Raw genomic sequence first — 20899 nt, 5'->3', positions numbered from 1 at the left:
GTAGGTAGGAGGCAGACTGCCTCCCCTGTGTATCTATCACTCTCAGTGCTATCATGGGGCCCCCAATTTCGGGGAAGGGTGGGCTCAAGGACCAGCTGCTTTGGGCAAAGTGCAGGGTCCCCTATGCAGCTGGGGCCCCTGGGCAGCATGGCTCCACAGTCTAAATAAGTATAATGCATTTGGATAGAATGTAAATAGTGTTTTCTCCCTCTAGATAATGGACCTTTCCATAGAAGACATCTTTATTCCATATGTAAGGGTAGGGGGTGGATGTCAGTCATGTCCTCCATGTTTCCCTCCACGTTGAGTGTCAATGTGAGGCCTACCCAGTAATGTATTTAGGTTTTGTGCTGCCCTAGGTCTGACTAAACTCGTGCACCTCTTATTTTAAATATGACCCACCCTTTCCTGTCAAGACCACACCCCTTTCTGTTTAAGACCCGCTCTGAAATTTTCGAGTGGGGACACTGGTTCTGAGGGCCTGGGGGGGGGGAGGGGGGGAGGGATTCCCTTAATCTGCAGAGATTTCCTCTTACTTCCTGTTTGGCTATGGGGCAGGAAATGAAGAAAAATCTCTGCAATGGGACAAGGATGGTAAAAAATAAACTTACAGGAGCTGTAACCCCCCTGCCCCCCTTACTCTATCCAGAATGAAAAAAAAAAGGGATGGAGAGGACTAAGAAGAAATAAACATGCCAATAGTTCAGCAGAAAACATAGAGTACAGCGAGAAAGGTTTGTGGTTTGTTTACACACAGAGCTCCACGTCTCTGCTGTTACCGCCGATCGCGGGTACCTGGCGGACATCGCGGCCGCCAGGCACACGCACCGGCTCCCGAGCGATGCCCTGGGCATGTTGTTTCCCCGCTGCGCGCCCCCAGCGGCGCGCACGGGGAATGACAACAGCAGGACGTCCTAAGACGTCCACTCGGCACTTGAGAGCCACGCTGTGGACGTCTTTCGTCCATAGCGCAGATCCCAAGTGGTTAAAGGGGAGATCCAGCGTTTTTTTATGTTTATTAAAAGTCAGCTGCTACAAAAAGTGTAGCTGCTGGCTTTTAATAAACAGATACTTACCTGCGCCACTGTCCAGCGACGTGACACCCGGAGCTCTGCTCCTCTCCCCCCCCTCTCCGCCGGCGCCTCCATTCTAACTGACAGCTTTCGGCTTCACGGCCGGGCACTCACTGCACTGCGCTACCTGAGGGGACAGGCGATCACCTGGGACCTGTCCCAGGTGATCGCCTACAGGGAGGGGCCGCCAAAAGGCGATATGACGTGTTGCCTAAGCGGTCCCCCCCCCAAAAAAATGACATGCAAAATGTGACATGTAAGGGAGCGAGGAGTGGTTTAAGCGGAAGTTCCACTTTTGGGTGGAACTCCGCTTTAAGAGGAGCTGGAAGCTGCAACTGCGGCTCTCTTGGGTTTAGGAGTTGTACCTTCACGGAATCCATTCTTGAACCTGCGGTACACAACTTTCAGATGTTTCATGCGGCCGGTTCCGGTGGTGTTGCGTCTCTTGGCCTTGGCACTCCAGTTGTACTTTCTCTTGCACTTAGCTGGGTATCCACACTTGCCACAGGTGGACTTCTGTAAATGGAAGGCTTTAGGGCCACATCGATGGCACAGAGTGTGCGTCTTATTGCGGCGCTTTCCGAATGAAGATGTTCCCTTCGTCATCTTACCCGATGGCCGAGACGTTTGACGACTCCAAGTTTTTATGTTGTCAGGGAGAGTACTGTGATCTCTGTAGGAGGTAATAAATATATGTAGGTGTTACTGTTATACATCACATATTATGCATGCACTTACAGTACAATGAAAATGATATCTGATGCTAGGTCCATATTAAATACCGTTCATGATTCCTATTCAGCATTCTACACATGCAGCAGTCAGTGCTGGCATCTTGCTTCCACTTAAGGATAACGGAGCATGATGTTCTTTTCTGTTCATTCAAGTCTAATCTTTCTGTAATCAGCTTTTCACATTTTGGGGGAAAGTTTTGTTCTTTGAGTTTCCAGATGTGTCCTTTGATCAGTTTTGGGTGAGCGAGTAGGGCTGGTACAAAGCTATAAATATTTGGTAGCTCAGTGATGTCATTCTATATGTTGTAGCCTGTGCATTCCACATAATAACAACAGATACACATCACATGGGATAATAAAATTGTGTTCTACCATAGTGAATACCTCACTGGCAACCAATGAGCTGCACATGTGCGCAGGGCTGGTGCAAGGATTTTTGACACCCTAGGCGAAACCTCATTTTGCTGCCCCCCGACTCCACCCCTAAATCCACCCCCTTTCCCCTGCTCGTGTACACCCCACCTTTTTAATGTAGTGCCCATCAAATGCAGCCTCACCAGCGCCCATGAATGCAGCCTACCTGCGCCCATGAATGCAGTCTACCAGTGCGAATCAATGCAGCCTACCAGCGTCCATCAATGCAGCCTACAAGCGCCCATGAATGCAGCCTACCAGTGCCCATGAATTCAGCCTACCTGCACCCATCAATGCAGTCTACCAGCACCCATGAATGCAGTCTACCAGCGCGCATCAATGCAGCCTACCAGCGCCCATCAATGCAGCCTACAAGCGCCCATCAATGCAGCCTACCAGTGCCGATCAATGCAGCCTACCAGTTCCCATCAATGCAGCCTACCAGTGCCCATCAATGAATGTTTGCTTGCTTCCATTCATTCGGGAGTCGGGACACAGTCCTCTGCCACCGATGATCCTCTGACACAAGGTGCGAACAGAGCGGCGGCTGCCTGCTGATGCTGAGACTTAGTTGCTTGCTGCAGAGAGAAGAGAGAAGGAACACCAGTGGCTGGACGCCCTAGACAGAATGTGTTACAGTATGGAAGGGACTATGATTTTGTAACATCAAACGATAACTAAAGGCAAAAACCCTAACTTATTAGTTGTTTCCTGGCAGGATTTTATCATAATGTTGATGCAGGTAAACCGCAAAGCAGCCATAAGTCATGTCCATTTTTACATCTTAAGAGAATTCCAGGGTTTCCAGAATCCATGGCGTTCCATTAAGCAAATGCAGACCCAAGTATGCAAAGTAAAGTTTGGCCTCCAGAACATCCAATTCATTACTATTGGTTGTAGGATTGTGATCATAAAATTATCATCAGTGGTGATATAGAAAGAGGGTAGGCTAGGCTGGTTGATGTTCTTTTTTGTGGTTATTTGCATTATTGAGCGCCCTGGTTTTCAGGACTCCCGTTGGAGTACCACAGCAAAGACCTAAACCATTAATAATATTTTTAGGTCTTGGGTAACTTCTGCTAAAAAATTAATATACTTGATATACATGATCAGTAAGTTGTAGAAATTGTAAATAAAAAGAAAAAAGAATGTGGCGTACCTTGAGTATTTGATTTCCGGGACAGATAATTTTTTCTGGTTCAATATTTTTATTTCGTTTAACCACTTGCTTACTGGGCACATAAACCCCCTTCGTTCCCAGGCGAAATTTCAGCTTCCGGCACTGCGTCGCTTTAACTGACATTTGCGCGGTCGTGCGACGTGGCTCCCAAACAAAATTGACGTCCTTTTTTCCCCACAAATAGAGCTTTATTTTGGTGGTATTTGATTACCTCTGCGGTTTTTATTTTTTTTGCGCTATAAACAAAAAAATAGCGACAATTTAAAAAAAATATTTTTTTTTTACTTGTTGCTATAAAAAAAATCTCCAATTTTTTTTTTAAAAAAACAATTTTTTTTCTCAGTTAAGGCCGATATGTATTTTTCGACGTATTTTTGTAAAAAAAAAAAAAAACGCAATAAGCGACTGGTTTGCGCAAAAGTTATAGTGCCTACAAAATGGGGAACAGAATTATGATTTTTTTTCATTATTTTTTTTTTACTAGTAATGGCGGCGATCTGCGATTTTTATTGGGACTGCAATATTGCGACGGACGTATCGGACACTTTCGACACAAATTTGGGACCATTCACATTTATACAGCGATCAGTGCTATAAAAATGCACTAATTACTGTATAAATGTGACTGGCAGGGAAGGGGTTAACACTAGGGGGTGAGGAAGGGGTTAAATGTGTAGCCTGGGTGTGTTCTTACTGTGTGGGGGGAGGGGGTGACTGGGAGAGGTGACCGATGCTGTGTCCCTATGTACAAGAGACACAGATCGGTCTCCTCTCCTCTAACAGCACGTGGAGCTCTGTGTTTACACACAGAGCTCCACGTCCCTGCTGTTACCGGCTGTGTTCCCGACGATCGCGTGTACCCGGTGGACATCGCGGCCGCCAGGTACACGCATCGGGTCCCCAGCGATGCGGCGGCACAGTGGTTACCCGCCGCGCGCCCCCCAGTGGCGTGCGCGGGTAATGCATTCCAAATGACGTCCAAAGACGTTCACTTGGCACCTGAGAACCGCGCTGTTGACGTCTTTTGTCAATAGCGCGGGGCTCAAGTGGTTAAAGAGGGTATGACAAGCCATGGTTTGCCCACGCAGGGGCGACATGGAACAGGCACATACAAAAACAGCATATGTACGTATGATAAATCACACAACTATGAACTGTTACAAGGACCAAAGAGGACCAGGGTAGAGATTAGGTAAGTATCACAAGGGACAGATCATTTTTAATACCTACTTGCTGCATACGACATATTTATTTTCAGCACTAATTTTGAAATGCAATGAATAACAACAGAAATTAAATACAGATAGTGGAAATGTTGTGCTACCTAGCACCAGTGGAGGTGTCCCTTAACGCTAGTGGTGGTGCCCCCTAACACAAGTGGTGTTTTTTCTTAAGACTGGTGTCCCCTAATACAAGTGGTGGTGTCCCCTAGCATTAGTGGTGGTGTTCCCTAACACAAGTAGTGGTGTCCCATAACATTAGTGGTGGTGTCCCCTAACACATGTGCTTGTGTCCCCTAAAAATAGTGATGGTGTTCCCTAACACAAGTAGTGGTGTCCCATAATGCTAGCGAGGGTGCCCATTAACACTAGTGGTAAAAGCAGCCCCCTTCTTTGGTGGTCAGTGGATTCTCCTAACATTAATAGTGGTGTCCCCTAACACTAGTGGTGGTGCCCCCTAACACAAGTGGTGTTTTTTCTTAACACTAGTGCTGGTGTTCCATAACATTAGTGGTGGTGTCCCCTAACCAGAGGCGGTTCTCTAATTAGGCAAATTAGGCGGTCGCCTAAGGCCTCACACTCACAGGGGCCTCACGGCCACCTAATTTGCCTGTGTTCAAACACTGATTATGGCGCCGGTGGCTCACCCTACCCCTGCTAAGACTCTGTGGCCCAGGGGCTGACTGATGACCAATCAGGTACAGGCCAATAGCGGGCTCCTCATGGAGCGTCCGGTCCGGTGGCAGCAGGTACAGGACAGCAAAGGCCTCTAGGGGCGGCAGTGTCTGGATGACGGCACCCTGCTCCAGGTGCCATCTTCACAAGACGTGCAGGCAGCATGTCTACGTGGGGCCCTAAGACAGCTGGGACTGCTCCTTCAGCCCCCGCCTCTCACCCGGCCGCTCCACACCTGCCTGGCTGGCACTGGCATGGAAGGTACCATACTGAGCATCACATACACACCTTCCCACACACAGGGACTACAGACTCGTACATGGGACACATGGGTGGGGCCTCATGTCTAAGTTTTGCCTAAGCCTAGAGCCGCCTCTGCCCCTAACACATGTGCTTATGTCCCATAAAAATAGTGCTGGTGTTCCCTAACACAAGTAGTGGTGTCCCATAACACTAGTGGTGGCATCCCCTAACAGTGGTCATCAACCTTGTCCTGCAGGGCCCACTAACAGGCCAGGTTTGCAAGATAACTGAAATACATCACAGCTGATATCATTTGCTCCTCGGTGATTGCAGTATTCTAGACTGCATCTCCCCAAGGTAATACATAAAACCTGGCCTGTTAGTGGGCCCTGCAGGACAGGGTTGATGACCACTGCCCTAACACATGTGCTTGTGTTCCCTAAAAATAGTTGTGGTGTTCCCTAACACAAGTAGTGGTGTCCCATAACACTAGTTGTGGTGTCCCCTAATGCTAGCGAGGGTGTCCATTAACACTAGTGGTAGAAGCAACCCCCTTCTTTGGTGGTCAGTGGAACACAAGTGGTGGTTTCTCCTAACACTAATAGTGGTGTCCCCTAACACAAGTGGTGATGTCCCCTAGCATTAGCGGTGGTGCTCCTTAACCCAAGAAGTAAGGTCCCCTACCACTAGTGGTGCTGTCCCCTAACACAAGTAGTAGTGTCCCATAACACTAGTGGTTGTGTCCCCTAATACTAGTGAGGGTGTCCTTTAGCACTAGTGGTAAAAACAACCTTCTACTTTGGTGGTCAGTGGAACAATGCCACTTTGCATTGGTGGTCATTGTAGGTGGAGGTCCATTTTCTACAGCTTGAAGAACCCCTAAAAACCTCAGGAGGAACCCAAATGTCCCTCTGAATCATGGACGAGAAAGACGGACCTAAAGAATTGTATAGGAACTTCTAAGTTCCCATTTTATGGCCAAATTTGTACTGTGCTGACTTTTCTTTTCATCACTTAGTTTAATAAATGGTAAAATGTGAGATCAAGTCACAGTATTTTTTTAACTCCACTCAGCAAAAAAGATGAATTCAAACCCCCCTCACGCTAACAGTAAAAAAGTGTAAGACGACATTTCTCTAGCTATGATATGGCATGGAAATGATACGCTGTTAGAAGGTCATATGTACTCTGGGTTTTTAAGCAGATCAATCAGCGAGACGTGATGGGCTTCCTGACATGGCACTGTGGATGAAGAATACAAATTGGAAAAGGCAGCGCAAGGGGTTGGTACAGTTTACGTTTCCAGACTCTGTTTGTTCTGTGAGATCATATAGTTGACAAATACGCATAGAATTGTTCTTTATTGTGCATTTGCCAAAACAAAAGTACATTTAATCCCTATGTACAAAGTCTTTGATAGATGCAATTTTATACTAAATCAGAACAGATGTGTTCATTGGGAGAGCTGCCTGTGCTGGATAGAGATCTCGGAGATAGGAGCTCAGTTCTAGTTTTTAAGATGAAATGGATGTGGTACTAAGAGAAGTTTATTTGTGCAAGCTTAGCACTTTCATGTTGTCTACTAACGTTCCGTCAAGCTAAAGAAGAAACTATAAAATAAGGTGCAAAGCAGAGCGCCTATGGTAAGTAGGGTTAAAGTAAACAGTGGCATACCCACGAAGGTAGAGGCGTATCTAGTGAAAATGGTGCCTATGGCCAGAAATGAAACTGCGCCCCTGTCAAAACATTTGAAACACATCTTTCAGATAACCAGGGACAGGGAGGGACACTGGGGACAGAGAGGGACGCAGTGTGAGGAGGACAGAGAGGGACACTGGGGACAGAGAGGGAGGCCAGGGACAGGGAGAGATACAGTGGGATAAGGACAGAGAGGGACGCTGGGGACAGAGAGGGACGCAGTGCGAGAAGGACAGAGAGGGATGCAGTGCGAGAAGGACAGAGAGGGATGCAGTGCGAGAAGGACAGAGAGGGATGCAGTGCGAGAAGGACAGAGAGGGATGCAGTGCAGACAGGGCGACACAGGGGGATGCAAGGGGGGACACTACTGCTGGGGGTTCCCCTTCGGGCCGCCATCCAATCCTTTTCCCGTCCACTCTTCTCCTCCTCGCCTCATGTCACATTCCCAGCTCCGGGGAGAAGATGATGCCATGCAGAGGAGGGTAGGCGGAGCATTTGGCTCTGCCTCCGTCACTGTTATCCTACCCTAAGGCTACATGTACTAAGTCTGGCCAGTCATCAGCCGTCATGGGGGCGTCTGTCAATCCTCTCTCCAGGCCAAGTAGCAATATTAGCAATTGCTGTGCCAGCTGCCGCACCGGGGGCTATATTAGTGCAGGAGACAGCCGCGGGAGGACAGGTGGGAGTTTTTTCTTGCAGGGGGAGGCTTTTTGCCGCCCCTCCCCCATGGCGCCTATGGCACTTGCCATGGCTGCCATACCCTAGATACGCCACTGCACGGGGGGGGGGGTTCCATACATTGGTGGGGGTAGGTGTCAGGCAAGCACCGCTTAGGGGCGCCGCTTATTCACCACACACATAGCATACATTTTATAGGGCAGCGTAATAACAGCTGACGTTAGAGATTGCAGATGTTGAGGTGGCAAGCTTTGGAAAGTGATTGGATGTGGGGCCAAAAGAAGAGTTCAGAGTCCAGGACAACGCCTGCACCCTGGTATGTGGGGACGGGTGGATGGTTGTGCCACTGCTCTTGACAGAGAAGTCCGGGGAAAGCGGCACGAGGGGGGGAGGAAATATTAGTTTTGGACAAATCCCCAAATTACTCCTCTCAGCATAAATCTTTGTTACCTGAGTACCCCCCCCCCCCCAGGTCACTCCTGGGTGGGGGATGTCCAGCATTATCTAGCTCTTCCTTCACCAGTCTGACTGTAGCTGGCCCACCCCTTTCCTTTAAAATATTTCCACTCTTTCAGTCATGGAGGTTCAGTATCTACGTATCACATGATGTTTTCAGGCAGTTATGCACAGCATCCTGCAGGCCTGCCTCTCATAGAGAATCACAGAGACCAAGTGATGATGTCAGTGGGTCTAAAATAAGACATGTAATGAAAATGGAAAGGTTTTATTAAAAATGTCATTACCATGTTGATGAGAAAGAGATGGGGGTACCAGAGAAAGCAAATTAAAAGCAAATTAAACTTCACTTTAATTACTTATTAGTTCATTATCCTGCTTTACAGTTGGCCAGAAAGGTATTAAATGAATTTGTAACAGCGCTCCTCTCTCCCCCATCATCAAAGAGTACAGTCTCAGAGAAAAACATCAAATTATGGCTGCAGTGAAGACACAGAGGCACAGAGGAATGCTTAAGTAGGCATGAACAATGTGTAAACCAAACAGGCCGGGGCTTCCCTTTATGTCTGTATAATAGATCAGACGGAACAACAATAATAAAGGCAGCTTCCACAGTCATTACGTCACCTGGTCCGCAAGACCACAGTGAAGTAATAGCCACCCTTACTTAAAAGAAGATGCGCTAAGTGCATTCAATGAGGTCATTATTTTGCTATCTGCCAGCCAAGTCAAAATAGCCGTCTTATTGAATGTGACACATTGGAGTGGAGGCAAGCCTTCGTGTCATTCTATGAAATCAGGAGCCGTTGTAGCTCCAGACTGTGTTTTTTAAGTGGTGGGTGATCTGTACCTTCACTGGACTGCAGCCGTTTCATCGAATTAATTGAATAGGACGTTATGGATGAATGACTTGACCGATGTGAGTTCTGTCCAAGCAGCCAGTGAAAGGGACCAAGCAACGCATGAAAATGTATCCGTCCCTCACAGTTGGGCTTCGAGATGAACCAGGAATGAGCCATTAGTATCAAATACTGGCTGACCAATGAAAAAATCAATGAACATTAAATCTGAAATCTGGGCAAATTTTGTTTAACCGCTTGCTGACCATGTCACGAACATTTATGTTGGGAGGGCGCAAACAAACGGAAAAAAAAATCATCAATTGCAGCCTCACTGTGCCCATCAAATGCAGCCACTGTGCCCATCAATTGCCACCACTGTGCCCATCAAAAGCAGACACTGTGCCCATCAATTGCCACCATTGTGCCCATCAAACGCAGCCACTGTGCCCATCAAACACAGCCACTGTGCCCACCACTTGTCGCCACTGTGCCCATCAATTGTCACCACTGTGCCCATCAATTGTCACCACTGTTCCCTCAAACGCAGCCACTGTGCCCAGTAATTGTCACCACTGTGCCATGCCATCAATTGTCGCCACTGTGCCATCAAACGCAGCCACTGCACCATGCTATCAAACGCAGCCACTGTGCCATCAATTGTCACCACCACTGTGCCCATCAATTGTCACCACTGTGCCATCATTTGTCACCACTGTACCATCAATTGTCGCCACTGTGCCATCAATTGTCTGCACTGTACCATCAATTGTCGCCACTGTGCCCATCAATTGTCACCACTGTGCCATCAATTGTCACCACTGTACCATCAATTGTCGCCACTGTGCCATCAATTGTCTGCACTGTACCATCAATTGTCGCCACTGTGCCATCAATTGTCGCCACTGTACCATAAATTGTCACCACTGTGCCCATCAATTGTCACCACTGTGCCATCAATTGTCACCACTGTACCATCAATTGTCGCCACTGTGCCATCAATTGTCTGCACTGTACCATCAATTGTCGCCACTGTGCCAAGCCATCAAACACAGCCACTCTGCCATGCCATCAATTGTTGCCACTCTGCCATGCCTTTAAACTCAGCCACTGTGCCATCAATTGTCACCACTGTGCCATCAATTGTCACCACTGTGCCCATCAATTGCCGCCAGTTTGGCTCCTCAAAAACCACCAGATTGCTGCCCCCCGTCCCCCAGCACTTACCTTTCTCAGGTCAGCCATCCTCCCTCGATGTCGCTTCAGCCAATCAGGTTACCGGTAACCAGACCCAGTGAACCTGATTGGCTGAGACGAGTGTCAGAGTTAACCAGGTAACGCACACCCCCTGTGTCCCCTGGTTAATTATGTGGAAGTCGCTGGCTCTGATAGACACTTCCACACAGCCAACCAGCTGCCGTTATTCAGATGGCCGTCGCTCACCAGGGGGCCGGCCATCTGAATAGTGGGTGGCAGCGGCGACAATACATAGAGATTCATGCAATTCATGAATCTCTATGTATTGTACACTAAGTTGAGTGACGGCGCAGAGGAGAGAGGGGGGGGGGCGCTCCTGCGCCCACTATAGATGCACCACCGCTGTCCGAGACCGTGCCCGCGGGACCCGCAGACTCGATGTCCGCAATGTCCCACGATCGTGTCAGGGAAGCTACAGAGCGGGGGGATGCCTGTGTAAACAAGGCATCGCCCTGTTCTGTCTTGTAAACTGCTCCCTGTCATCAGTGATCAGTGTTGTGTCACTGGTAGTCCAGCCCCCACACAGTTAGAATCATTCCCTAGGACACACTTCACCACTTTCCTGCCAGTGTCATTTACACAGTTATCAGTGCATTTTTATAGCACTGATCGCTGTATAAATGACAATGGTCCCAAAAAAGCGTCAAAAGTGTCCGATGTGTGCGCCATAAAGTCGCAGTCACGATAAAAATCGCTGATCGCCGCCATTACTAATAAAAAAGATTATTAATAAAAATGAATACGTATCGGCCTAAACTGAGGAAAAAAAATATTTTTTATATATTTTTTGGGGAATATTTATTATAGCAAAAAAGTAAATTGTCGCTCTATTTTAATAGCGCAAACAAAATAAAACCACAGAGGTGATCAAATATCACCAAAATAAAGGGAAAAAAAGGACGTCGAGTTTGTTTGGGAGCCAAGTTCACACAACCGCGCAATTGTCAGTTGCCAAACCGCAAAAAGTGCTCTGGCCATTTGGCAGCCAAATCCTGGTCTGGTCTCGTACCCGCCCCCTCCTGTGGTTTTCTACAGGCAGCCTGTGGTGGGTGGAACCTGTTGGGCCCCTCCCACTTCTCTGCTCTCTGCACAGGCTTTGTGCATGTAGCGCATTCCCCCTAGTGAATAGGGATTTCCCACCGTACACAGTCAGGCACACCGATTTTTCCACAGGCACGCTTAGAGTCAGGAAAACAGTCCAGCAACTTTTTATTGTTTTTTCATTAGGGGTATAGAACTTGGATGGGGATGGAATTATTATGTAATGTTCTCTTGACTGGAACAAAAGTCTCTTTAGGGTCAGATACACTCTCTATGTACACTTGTTCTGACTCAACTACAAGGCCATAAACTTTATCTCCAGCTTCAATTAGGGCTTACATGACCTGGTGTTCTATGTATCCCTTGCATCAAATCACACAGCTTATCTCAATGTTAGAGAGATAGACGATGAATCCTTTCAAATGTTCAGTTTAATGATGGATATTTATAGGTAGAAAAACGTTGGTGTTGTAAGCCACATGGAAAGATGTTACAGCATGGTGGTATACTGAGCAAATAAATGAGAGACTGGATAGGGAAGGGGAATATACAGAACTACGGTGGGAGAAAGAGTTCAGATAGACAGAAGGGAACAGATAATAAATCACATGGTGTAACACAATTCACTCTTCCTCCAGCACATCATTCCACATTTGTGGAAGGGAGTTTAACAAGACACGTGGCCACTCATTAAAATGAGAAGAAAAGAGGTTTAACCATAAACTACATAGAGGGTTCTTTACTGTAAGAGCGGCCAGGATGTGCAATTTCCTTCCACAGGTGGTGGTCTCAGTGGGGAGCATCGATAGTTTAAAAAAACTATTAGATAAGCACCTGAACCACCACAACATACATTTAAATGAAGCACGTCCCCGCGCCGAACGAACTGCGCATGCGCCGTCCCTAAAATATCCCGGCGTGCATTGCTTTAAATAACGTTGCAAGGTTGTCATTGGTTTTGACGTGGATGTAAATGGCGTCCAGCCCCATTCACGGACGAGTTATGCAAACTACGAAAAAATTTCAAATTGCGACGCGGGAACGACGGCCATACTTAACATTGAATACGCCACCTAGGGGGGATGTTTATCTCTTACGGAAACGGCGTATCTTTACTGCGATGGGCAAGCGTTCGTTCGTGAATCGGCGTAACGACTCATTTGCATATTCTACGCCGAACTCAATAGAAGCGCCACCTAGCGGCCAGCGTAAATATTGCACCCTAAGATACGACGGCACAGGCCGTCGTATCTTAGGCATGTTTAAGTGTATCTCAGTTTGAGCATACACTTAAACATACGACGGGCTTAGATTCGGAGTTACGTCGGCGTATCTACTGATACGCCGGCGTAACTCTTTGTTAATCCGGCCCCCAGTGTCCAGCTCCTGTAGCTACTGATCCCAGCACCACCTCTTTAGGCACTGCCAGCCCACTTTGCTTGCAGCTGCTTCTTTCACCAGCCCTCCTGGCTACTTCCCACAGTCCTCCCAGACTGACACACTCACCAGCCACCTGGCTGTTTTCTCCCTGGAGATCTCCTGGATGTGATCTCTGGCTCCTGCTGTCTTCACACTTGCTCCCGTGCCTCTGAACAGGACTCCCCCTTGTGTTTTTAGAGCACCCAAGCCCTCAGGCCAGATGCAAGCCCCCCCCCCCCCCAAAGGCTAGGGGGCTACACTCAAGGGCCTCCGAAAGCCTCCTCAGCATCTCCAGCTTCCACCCAAACTCCACACTGCCCCTGCTGGCCTGATTCTGAGTATTTGAGAGGTGCCCTCCCCCTGCCATCCCATTTGGCTGGGGATTAGCTGGGGCCCTCATCAATACTCCAGGAAGCTCCTCCTAACCTCCTTCCCATTCTTCTGGAAAGTTCTCCAAGGTTCCAGCAAGTAGGGGGAGGTAATAGAGGTGCTGCTTGATAAAGTCATCCAGCCTCCACACAGAGTGGATTTATATGATGTGTGGTTGTTTAGTATATTTGAATTAAAGTTTTTGTCCCTGGAATCCAGCTTTAAGAATCTTTTTTGTTTCTTGTAGTTTAGCTGTTTGGCTGAAGAGATCCTTTAACGACCCAGCCTACTCTAACTTTCACTACTCTGGTCAATAAATCAATCTGTGTCCAGTATACATGTGCAATTCATTTTGTTACGAATCAAAATGCAGACAAAATGTTTGTTATTCGGAGATTCGGATGTATCTGAATCTCCAAATCACAATAGTAACTAATTTCAATCCGAAATAAATTATAACAAAACAAATTCATTCATATTCATTCGGATGACATGATGTGATAGTTTGGGCCTTTTGTTAATGTTTGAAGCATCCAAAATAACGTAACGACATAAAGAATGATCTGAATTTCTTATGTTTTGTTTTTCTAAAGGTGGATAAATCAAAATCTCAGAATTATAACATAACAAATTAATCTGAAATTAATTTAGTTATGTTAGTTATGTTATGATTCAGAGATTCTGATGGATCCACCTCCATCCAACCCAAACATAGTGGCAGTAATCTCCTGAAATGACAAATTAACACATTAAAATGAATATAGCCAATCATACAAACCAACTTCTAAAATATGAATTGATTCAGAAAACGAATATACCTAACAAATCCAAATATACTAAACAAATCCAAATACACTAAACAAATCCAAATGCACTAAACAAATCCAAATATACGAAACAAATCCAAATATACTAAACAAAGTCAAATATACAAAACAAATCCAAATATACAAAACAAATCCAAATATACAAAACAAATCCAAATACACTAAACAAATTAGTAAAACAAACCATTCTAATATAACGAATATGATGAAATAAAATGATTATCTTAATAAATACGAAACAAAAAAAAATTGTGCACATCTCTAGTGTCCAGTAGTGACTTAGGGGTCGGTGGGAGGAACCACAGAATGTAAAGGGTGACCAGGAGTCTGGCACTTCTGCGAATATTGGATTCTGAAGAGTCTTTGGGTGGTGATTTCTTCAGGCCCTAATTTTTGCAGGTTTATTCTGGGGACAGCATTGCATTAAACATGTGTTAAAGAGGAGCTGCAGTCTCCCCCAGAAAAATACAAATACTGTAGTTACTAACTTTTAATATTTGCACACTTACCTGTTCAGGAATCCAGCATTGTCCTCACCCAAGCAGATTCTTCAATTAGCTTCAGGTCTAGGCTCCAGCATCCTAAGTAAGGTAAACCGGCCAAACTACAGCTGCTCCAGGCGATCCAACCAGGCTGCAAACCATGAAACAGATGATCAGATGGGATGCACGCCCTGTCACTGCTGCAGGAACATTTGTAGAGAAGACGAAAGGAATGGCTGGACTCCCAATATGATGGGAATACATTTATTACCAGGAGATCATAAAAACAGATGTACAGGCATATGGCAAAGGCAGAAAAGGGTGACGTGTTTCACACGACTAGCGTGCTTCGTCAAAACCACAAAGAATATAATTACTAGCATTCTAAAATACAAGAAAATCACATGATGCAAATTAGCAGAAAAACAGGTGTAATCACTTCAGTAATTGGATTCATGCTTTTAGTTTTCTGTTCTCACTAGAACTCACACAACAATTAACATTGACCTGGTCCCCAAATATAAATAAAATAGTATCTAACATTATTGTGATACCTATTACAATAATACCGGGGAGGAAAAAAAAATTGTAAAAACAGAAAAACTTTAAAAGATACAGCACGAGAGTACCGGAACCAAAATCGCTGGGGGATAATGCATTGGCCAAAGAAGGAGCCCGTCTAGATACAGTTTTAAACCATTTAGATAGGATTTTTGTATAACTTCATACAAAGAAGGAATATGACGTTCCATAGTTCTCCTTATTTTTGTAAATTGTAAACTGTAGGCAGTAGAAAAAATGGGAAAATTAGTTAAACTCGATTTGGATTTATTCTTTTTATGTAATTGTAATGGACCTATGAACTATTCTGCCTACAGAGGACTGCATGACTGGTTACTGAGCTCAAAGGGTTAATTGTAGAGGGACTTTTTCACTGCTAAATGCTAATTGACGCTCTGTTGTGTATTACCAGTTAACAGCCTCCTGCCAGGTGTATGCTAACGTGATGATCTGTGAGTGTATATTGTTCTAAAGGTTAATTGAATTCTATTGAGAAAGGAATGTGCCCGGCCAGGTCATGTTAAGTAGATCTTGGTGCCGGAACGTCTAGAGACTGATTGATTCAAGGAGATCATTGTGTTTGAGTTCTGGTAATGAAGAAATGTTTATAATTAGCTCAAAGAAGGTGATTGAAGCTTCCCCACGGTGTGATGTGTGGGTGGGGACAGTTTGATTGTTCATGTGCCTTGAATACTGTATAAAATCTCAGAGTGAACCATTAAAAATCAGTCCTGCTTGACTCTGCAAACGTAGCCCGTCTCGTTTCTTGAAAGGGCGTTCGATGGGATATACCGGCGGTACCTGCATATCGCAGCTTGCCAGGGAAAAGGACTTCTCCAACGGCTGATACCCTCTCCCTAGCTGGGTAGCCGTTACATTGGTTGGCAGCAGTGGGATGGTCCTTTTATCCAAAGAGCAAGTGCTGAATGGAGTCACAGTACGCCAGGCTGAAAAGATCCACACTAAAAGATTTATTAGAGAGTCGTGGTAGGAGCGCCAGCAACAGACCACGGAGGGAGCTGATAGCTGACCTGCTGGAGCTGGACGAAATGGATGGATCCATGGAAGGAACGGAGCCCCTTGCACCTGTCAGCGAGGAAGATGTAATTACTGGGATTGTACAGCGGAGATTATCCTTGTATCCAGAAACGTCCGTGGAACTAATCAACCAGCTGTTCCGGGAAGCAAGGGAGGAGATACAAACGAAGAGGGGACAAGAACTGGAACTGGTAAGAGCGAGACAGCCCATTACACCTGCAGTTCCTACCCCCCCACCCGTGGCTACAGGAAAGAAAATACCGTTCACTGCATTTAAAGCTTTTGTAGAAAGTGAGGAGGAAATCGATGGATATTTGGCGGATTTTGAGAGGCAGTGCTCACTACACCAGGTACCACCAGACCAATGGGTCACTATTTTGTCGGGGAAATTGTCGGGCAAAGCCAATGAAGCCTTTCGGGCTCTCGCTCCAGAGGATATTTTACAATACCAGCAAGAAGGCGCTGCTAACCCGATATGCCGTAACGCCAAAAGCCTACCGCCGGCGCTTCCGGGAGTCCAAGAAGAAGGCTGTGGACTCCCACATGGAATGGGCCAACCAGTTACAAAGGGTGGCATCCCTTTGGGTCCAAGGGTGCAAGGCCAACACCAGGGGGGGGAAGTATTGCAGCTGTTCCTAATGGAACATTTCTTCCAAGACCTGGCCGCAGACATACAAGACTGGGTACGAGATCGCCGTCCCGCTAACTTAAACGAGGCGGCTCGGCTAGCAGATGAGTACGCGGAGACAAGGAAAGTAAGCCAGGGTACTACGCGGCTGGCTCAGAAGGTAGAACCGCGTACTCCAACCGTCACCCCACGCCCAGAGTTTCGGGCTCCAGTCCCACCACGTCCTCAGGGGCCTAGCAACTACCCCCGGGATTCGCCTAGGGTAACGTGCCATCACTGCAGTGACACGGGACATATTGCTCGTTATTGCCCTTTGAGTGCTACAAATAACAACTGGAGACGCACAACACCCAACACACAGGTCACTCCATCACGTCCCTCTGCGGCCCACTGCCTGGAGACCGAGGGGGGCCCTGAGGAATGTCTGGGAATTTGGTATGAGGCAGACCCAATACAAGCGGCCTCTCCGGATAACCGTCAGCATCACCGTCAGGAGGTACGGGTGAATGGACAAGTAGCACAAGGCCTAAGAGATTCCGGGACTACTATCACTTTGATTCAAAAACATCTGGTAAAGCCAGAGAACGTGTCCACTCGCACAGTTGCCGTCCGGGTCGCAGGGGGTGCTGTATTTCGCGTACCCACCACCCGGGTGCACTTAGACTGGGGAGCCGGGTCAGGAAAGACCACAGTTGGTATCATGGACAACCTACCTGCCGAGGTGGTGCTGGGCAATGACATTGGCCCTCTGACTTCGGCTTATTTACCTACACCTGCTGCTGCTTGTCCCGTGACCACCCGCGTTGCTGGAATCAACTCGCTTGCTGCTGAGACCCGGGTAAGACTACCTTCCCCGACATGTACTGTAGATCCGGCACAATATCACAGTCTAAAATGGGAATGTGACAAGTTGGCCAGTGAGAAATCAGAGATGCAACGACACTATGTCATGTATTATGAGATTTCCTGTGGCTTGAACATTGAAATGCACAAACAGGCGGAAATTGTCAAAAGATTAAATGGGATTTGCATCCAGGTGGTGCCGTATCTGTCCCAAGAGCATCAGCAACAGGTTTTGGGAGCCATTGAGAGAGCAAAGCAAGTGACTGTTCCAGAATTGAATTCCATTATTCACATTCACCATCAGCTACCGACCTGGTAAGCCAATGGGAAGGCCGACGGACTGTCCAGGCAAATGGAACTTTTACCTTAACAGCAGACCGGACATCCCCAAGTTGACCCGAAAAGGATCAATCCGGGTCTGCCGGAGTGTTTCACAAAAGGGGAGTAGTGTAACGGATCTATGAACTATTCTGCCTACAGAGGACTGCATGACTGGTTACTGAGCTCAAAGGGTTAATTGTAGAGGGACTTTTTCACTGCTAAATGCTAATTGACGCTCTGTTGTGTATTACCAGTTAACAGCCTCCTGCCAGGTGTATGCTAACGTGATGATCTGTGAGTGTATATTGTTCTAAAGGTTAATTGAATTCTATTGAGAAAGGAATGTGCCCGGCCAGGTCATGTTAAGTAGATCTCGGTGCCGGAACGTCTAGAGACTGATTGATTCAAGGAGATCATTGTGTTTGAGTTCTGGTAATGAAGAAATGTTTATAATTAGCTCAAAGAAGGTGATTGAAGCTTCCCCACGATGTGATGTGTGGGTGGGGACAGTTTGATTGTTCATGTGCCTTGAATACTGTATAAAATCTCAGAGTGAACCATTAAAAATCAGTCCTGCTTGACTCTGCAAACGTAGCCCGTCTCGTTTCTTGAAAGGGCGTTCGATGGGATATACCGGCGGTACCTGCATATCGCAGCTTGCCAGGGAAAAGGACTTCTTCAACGGCTGATACCCTCTCCCTAGCTGGGTAGCCGTTACAGTAATAAAACCTAAAATAGGAAAAATAATTCAGCGCTGAAAAATATGTAACAGTAAATAATGGTTGCAAGCCAGCACTCAAGGTAAATTCATATAAAATCCCTGAAGAAATATAACTTTAAAAGCAGTGCAGCGCAACCTAAAATTTAAATATAAACACTAGTAAATAATGTCCATGAGAAGAAACAGTCCACAAGTGATTGTGAAAAGGCACAATGAAAATGACGGCATGCAATGTGGATCAAACGTGGCCAGAAATCCCTCCACCGCACACAGAGTGGCCTCTCACCTCACTGATTCGACCTATAATAGGTCACATGGCATGTAACTCATTACCAGTATAATTACTTAGAACATCCAATCGATCAGCATACCAAAGGGGTCGATCAAGGTCCTGAGCTTTGTCTCCAACATGTATATGAAACATAAATGAAGACAATCTAGTGCTCTCTGTATAAGGAGTGTTTAATTGCAAAGATAAAACAAAAGCGAAACTACTCACAAAGATGGCACTCAGACGCGAGTGCTTACAGACAGCATAGAAAACAATTGCAACAGGGATGGCTGTGGGTGACGTCTGTCATGACTCCTCCCCCTCGTACGCGTTACATCCGTAGGTGGGACTTCATCAGCACAAGGTAGGATGACTCGTGTCATCCTACCTTGCGCTGATGAAGTCCCGCCTACGGACGTAACGCGTAGTGTATACCATAACTCACAAATAGTAGGAAAAGACTCCAAAAACATTTGGAGAGCTCACTGGCTCAGGTTAGGTGTCTCCCAACCAACAATGAACATGCACCAATGGAAGCAGCACCAAGCCAAATTGGATTGTACCTCTTATTCCTTTTATTGCACTTGGACTCGGTTTCAATGAACTGTTTGATTTCTATATTTGACATGTGATATGGTTAATGCATTGGGATATTGGCGAAACGTAAGAGTAAAGTGTTCAAATCAGTTTACTGGTTTGCATAAAAAAAAAACACCCAACATGTTTCGGAGGCCAGAAACATGCCCCATTCATCAGGGCTTTAGTTAAAATAAGGGATTTGAATGGACTCAAAATATGACTTTCCAGTGTGAATCTATGTAGGCAAGCTAAATGCTGGATCGGGAGAGTTACTAGATATCAAGATCCTATGTTGAGGTGCAATATCATTGAAAATAAAAAGGACCGTAATGCAGCAACACACATTACATGTGTTACTGCAATGTGGGAGTGTGAATTTGGCCTCAATCTGTCAGGGAGTGAACTGACTTGTTTTCAGTTCTCCTATAGTCAAGAACCATGAGAAATGATACACAATTTTTCATTTAGAGATTTTATCAGTTCCCCCATTGCTGTCTATATACAGATGATCATTTGGACGGGGGTGTTAAAACATCAGGATTTGTGAAAATAAAATTGCATAAACCGTTACATCATCACATTGTTGTATTTACTTTTCCAGCAATTCTGACACCTAAAATGACATCATGTCACGGAGGTATTAGTAAAATACAAGAAAGCAACAAATGAAACTTGAAAAGGATTATGTTCATAAGGAAATATTGAATAATTCAAAGGAATGGATCAGGCCTTAGTAGGAAATTACAGCCTGATTAGATCTAAAGTGGGTTTAATGAAGTCATATCATTTATATTATACTTTGTCCTAGTGGCCTGAAGGAATACTTAATTGAAATGATTTATATCATTGGTAGTAATTTTGGCCAATTTGCACCGGTGTGCTGAACAACGCACAGTATGTATATAAAAAAGGCAACTCTTTGCTTTTTCAGCCAAGTAAAAGCCATTATATTGCATTACAAAGAGGTCATGATATTTAGTTTAGCTAAATTCTCTTAATGCCTGACAGGTCTTGTTCCAAGGGACATAATTCATGTAATCAAAGTAAAGCTAAACCCTCAAATGTTTATAAGACAAAACTTTGTTATTTTTTTTATTTTTTTGCTACTTGTGTCCCATTTGGGAGATTTACCTTAATTTCCTAACTTGATTCTACAGGAAATGGGAGCAAATCTCTACAAAGCATGGGGAATTCCCTCGTTAGACAGTTGTCACCAGAACAGGGGTTCTCAATTGAAGATTTACTATTACCTCTTGTTTTGGTGACAGTTGTAAAATTTTGGATTTCCCATTAATAGTTCAAACAGAGAGGGTAAAGAAATACAGGCGCGCC

The 20899-nt window shown here is 45.8% G+C and overlaps 1 protein-coding gene across 1 annotated transcript; it reads right to left on the bottom strand.

Annotated features, from left to right (window-relative positions):
- Nucleotides 1-1365: 1365 nt before the first annotated feature.
- LOC120944812 (60S ribosomal protein L37-like) lies at nt 1366-14732 on the bottom strand. The gene is made up of 2 exons (XM_040358603.1): nt 14633-14732; nt 1366-1746 (listed from the first exon to the last, which is right to left on the bottom strand). The coding sequence occupies exon 2, from the start codon at nt 1677-1679 to the stop codon at nt 1386-1388; it is 294 nt and encodes a 97-aa protein (XP_040214537.1). The 5' UTR covers nt 1680-1746; nt 14633-14732; the 3' UTR covers nt 1366-1385.
- Between the last annotated feature and the right edge of the window lie 6167 nt (nt 14733-20899).

This window comes from Rana temporaria, chromosome 7 (assembly GCF_905171775.1).
Source record: "Rana temporaria chromosome 7, aRanTem1.1, whole genome shotgun sequence".
Classification (NCBI taxonomy): Eukaryota; Metazoa; Chordata; class Amphibia; order Anura; family Ranidae; genus Rana; species Rana temporaria.
This window is presented reverse-complemented; position numbering and strand designations above follow the sequence as displayed.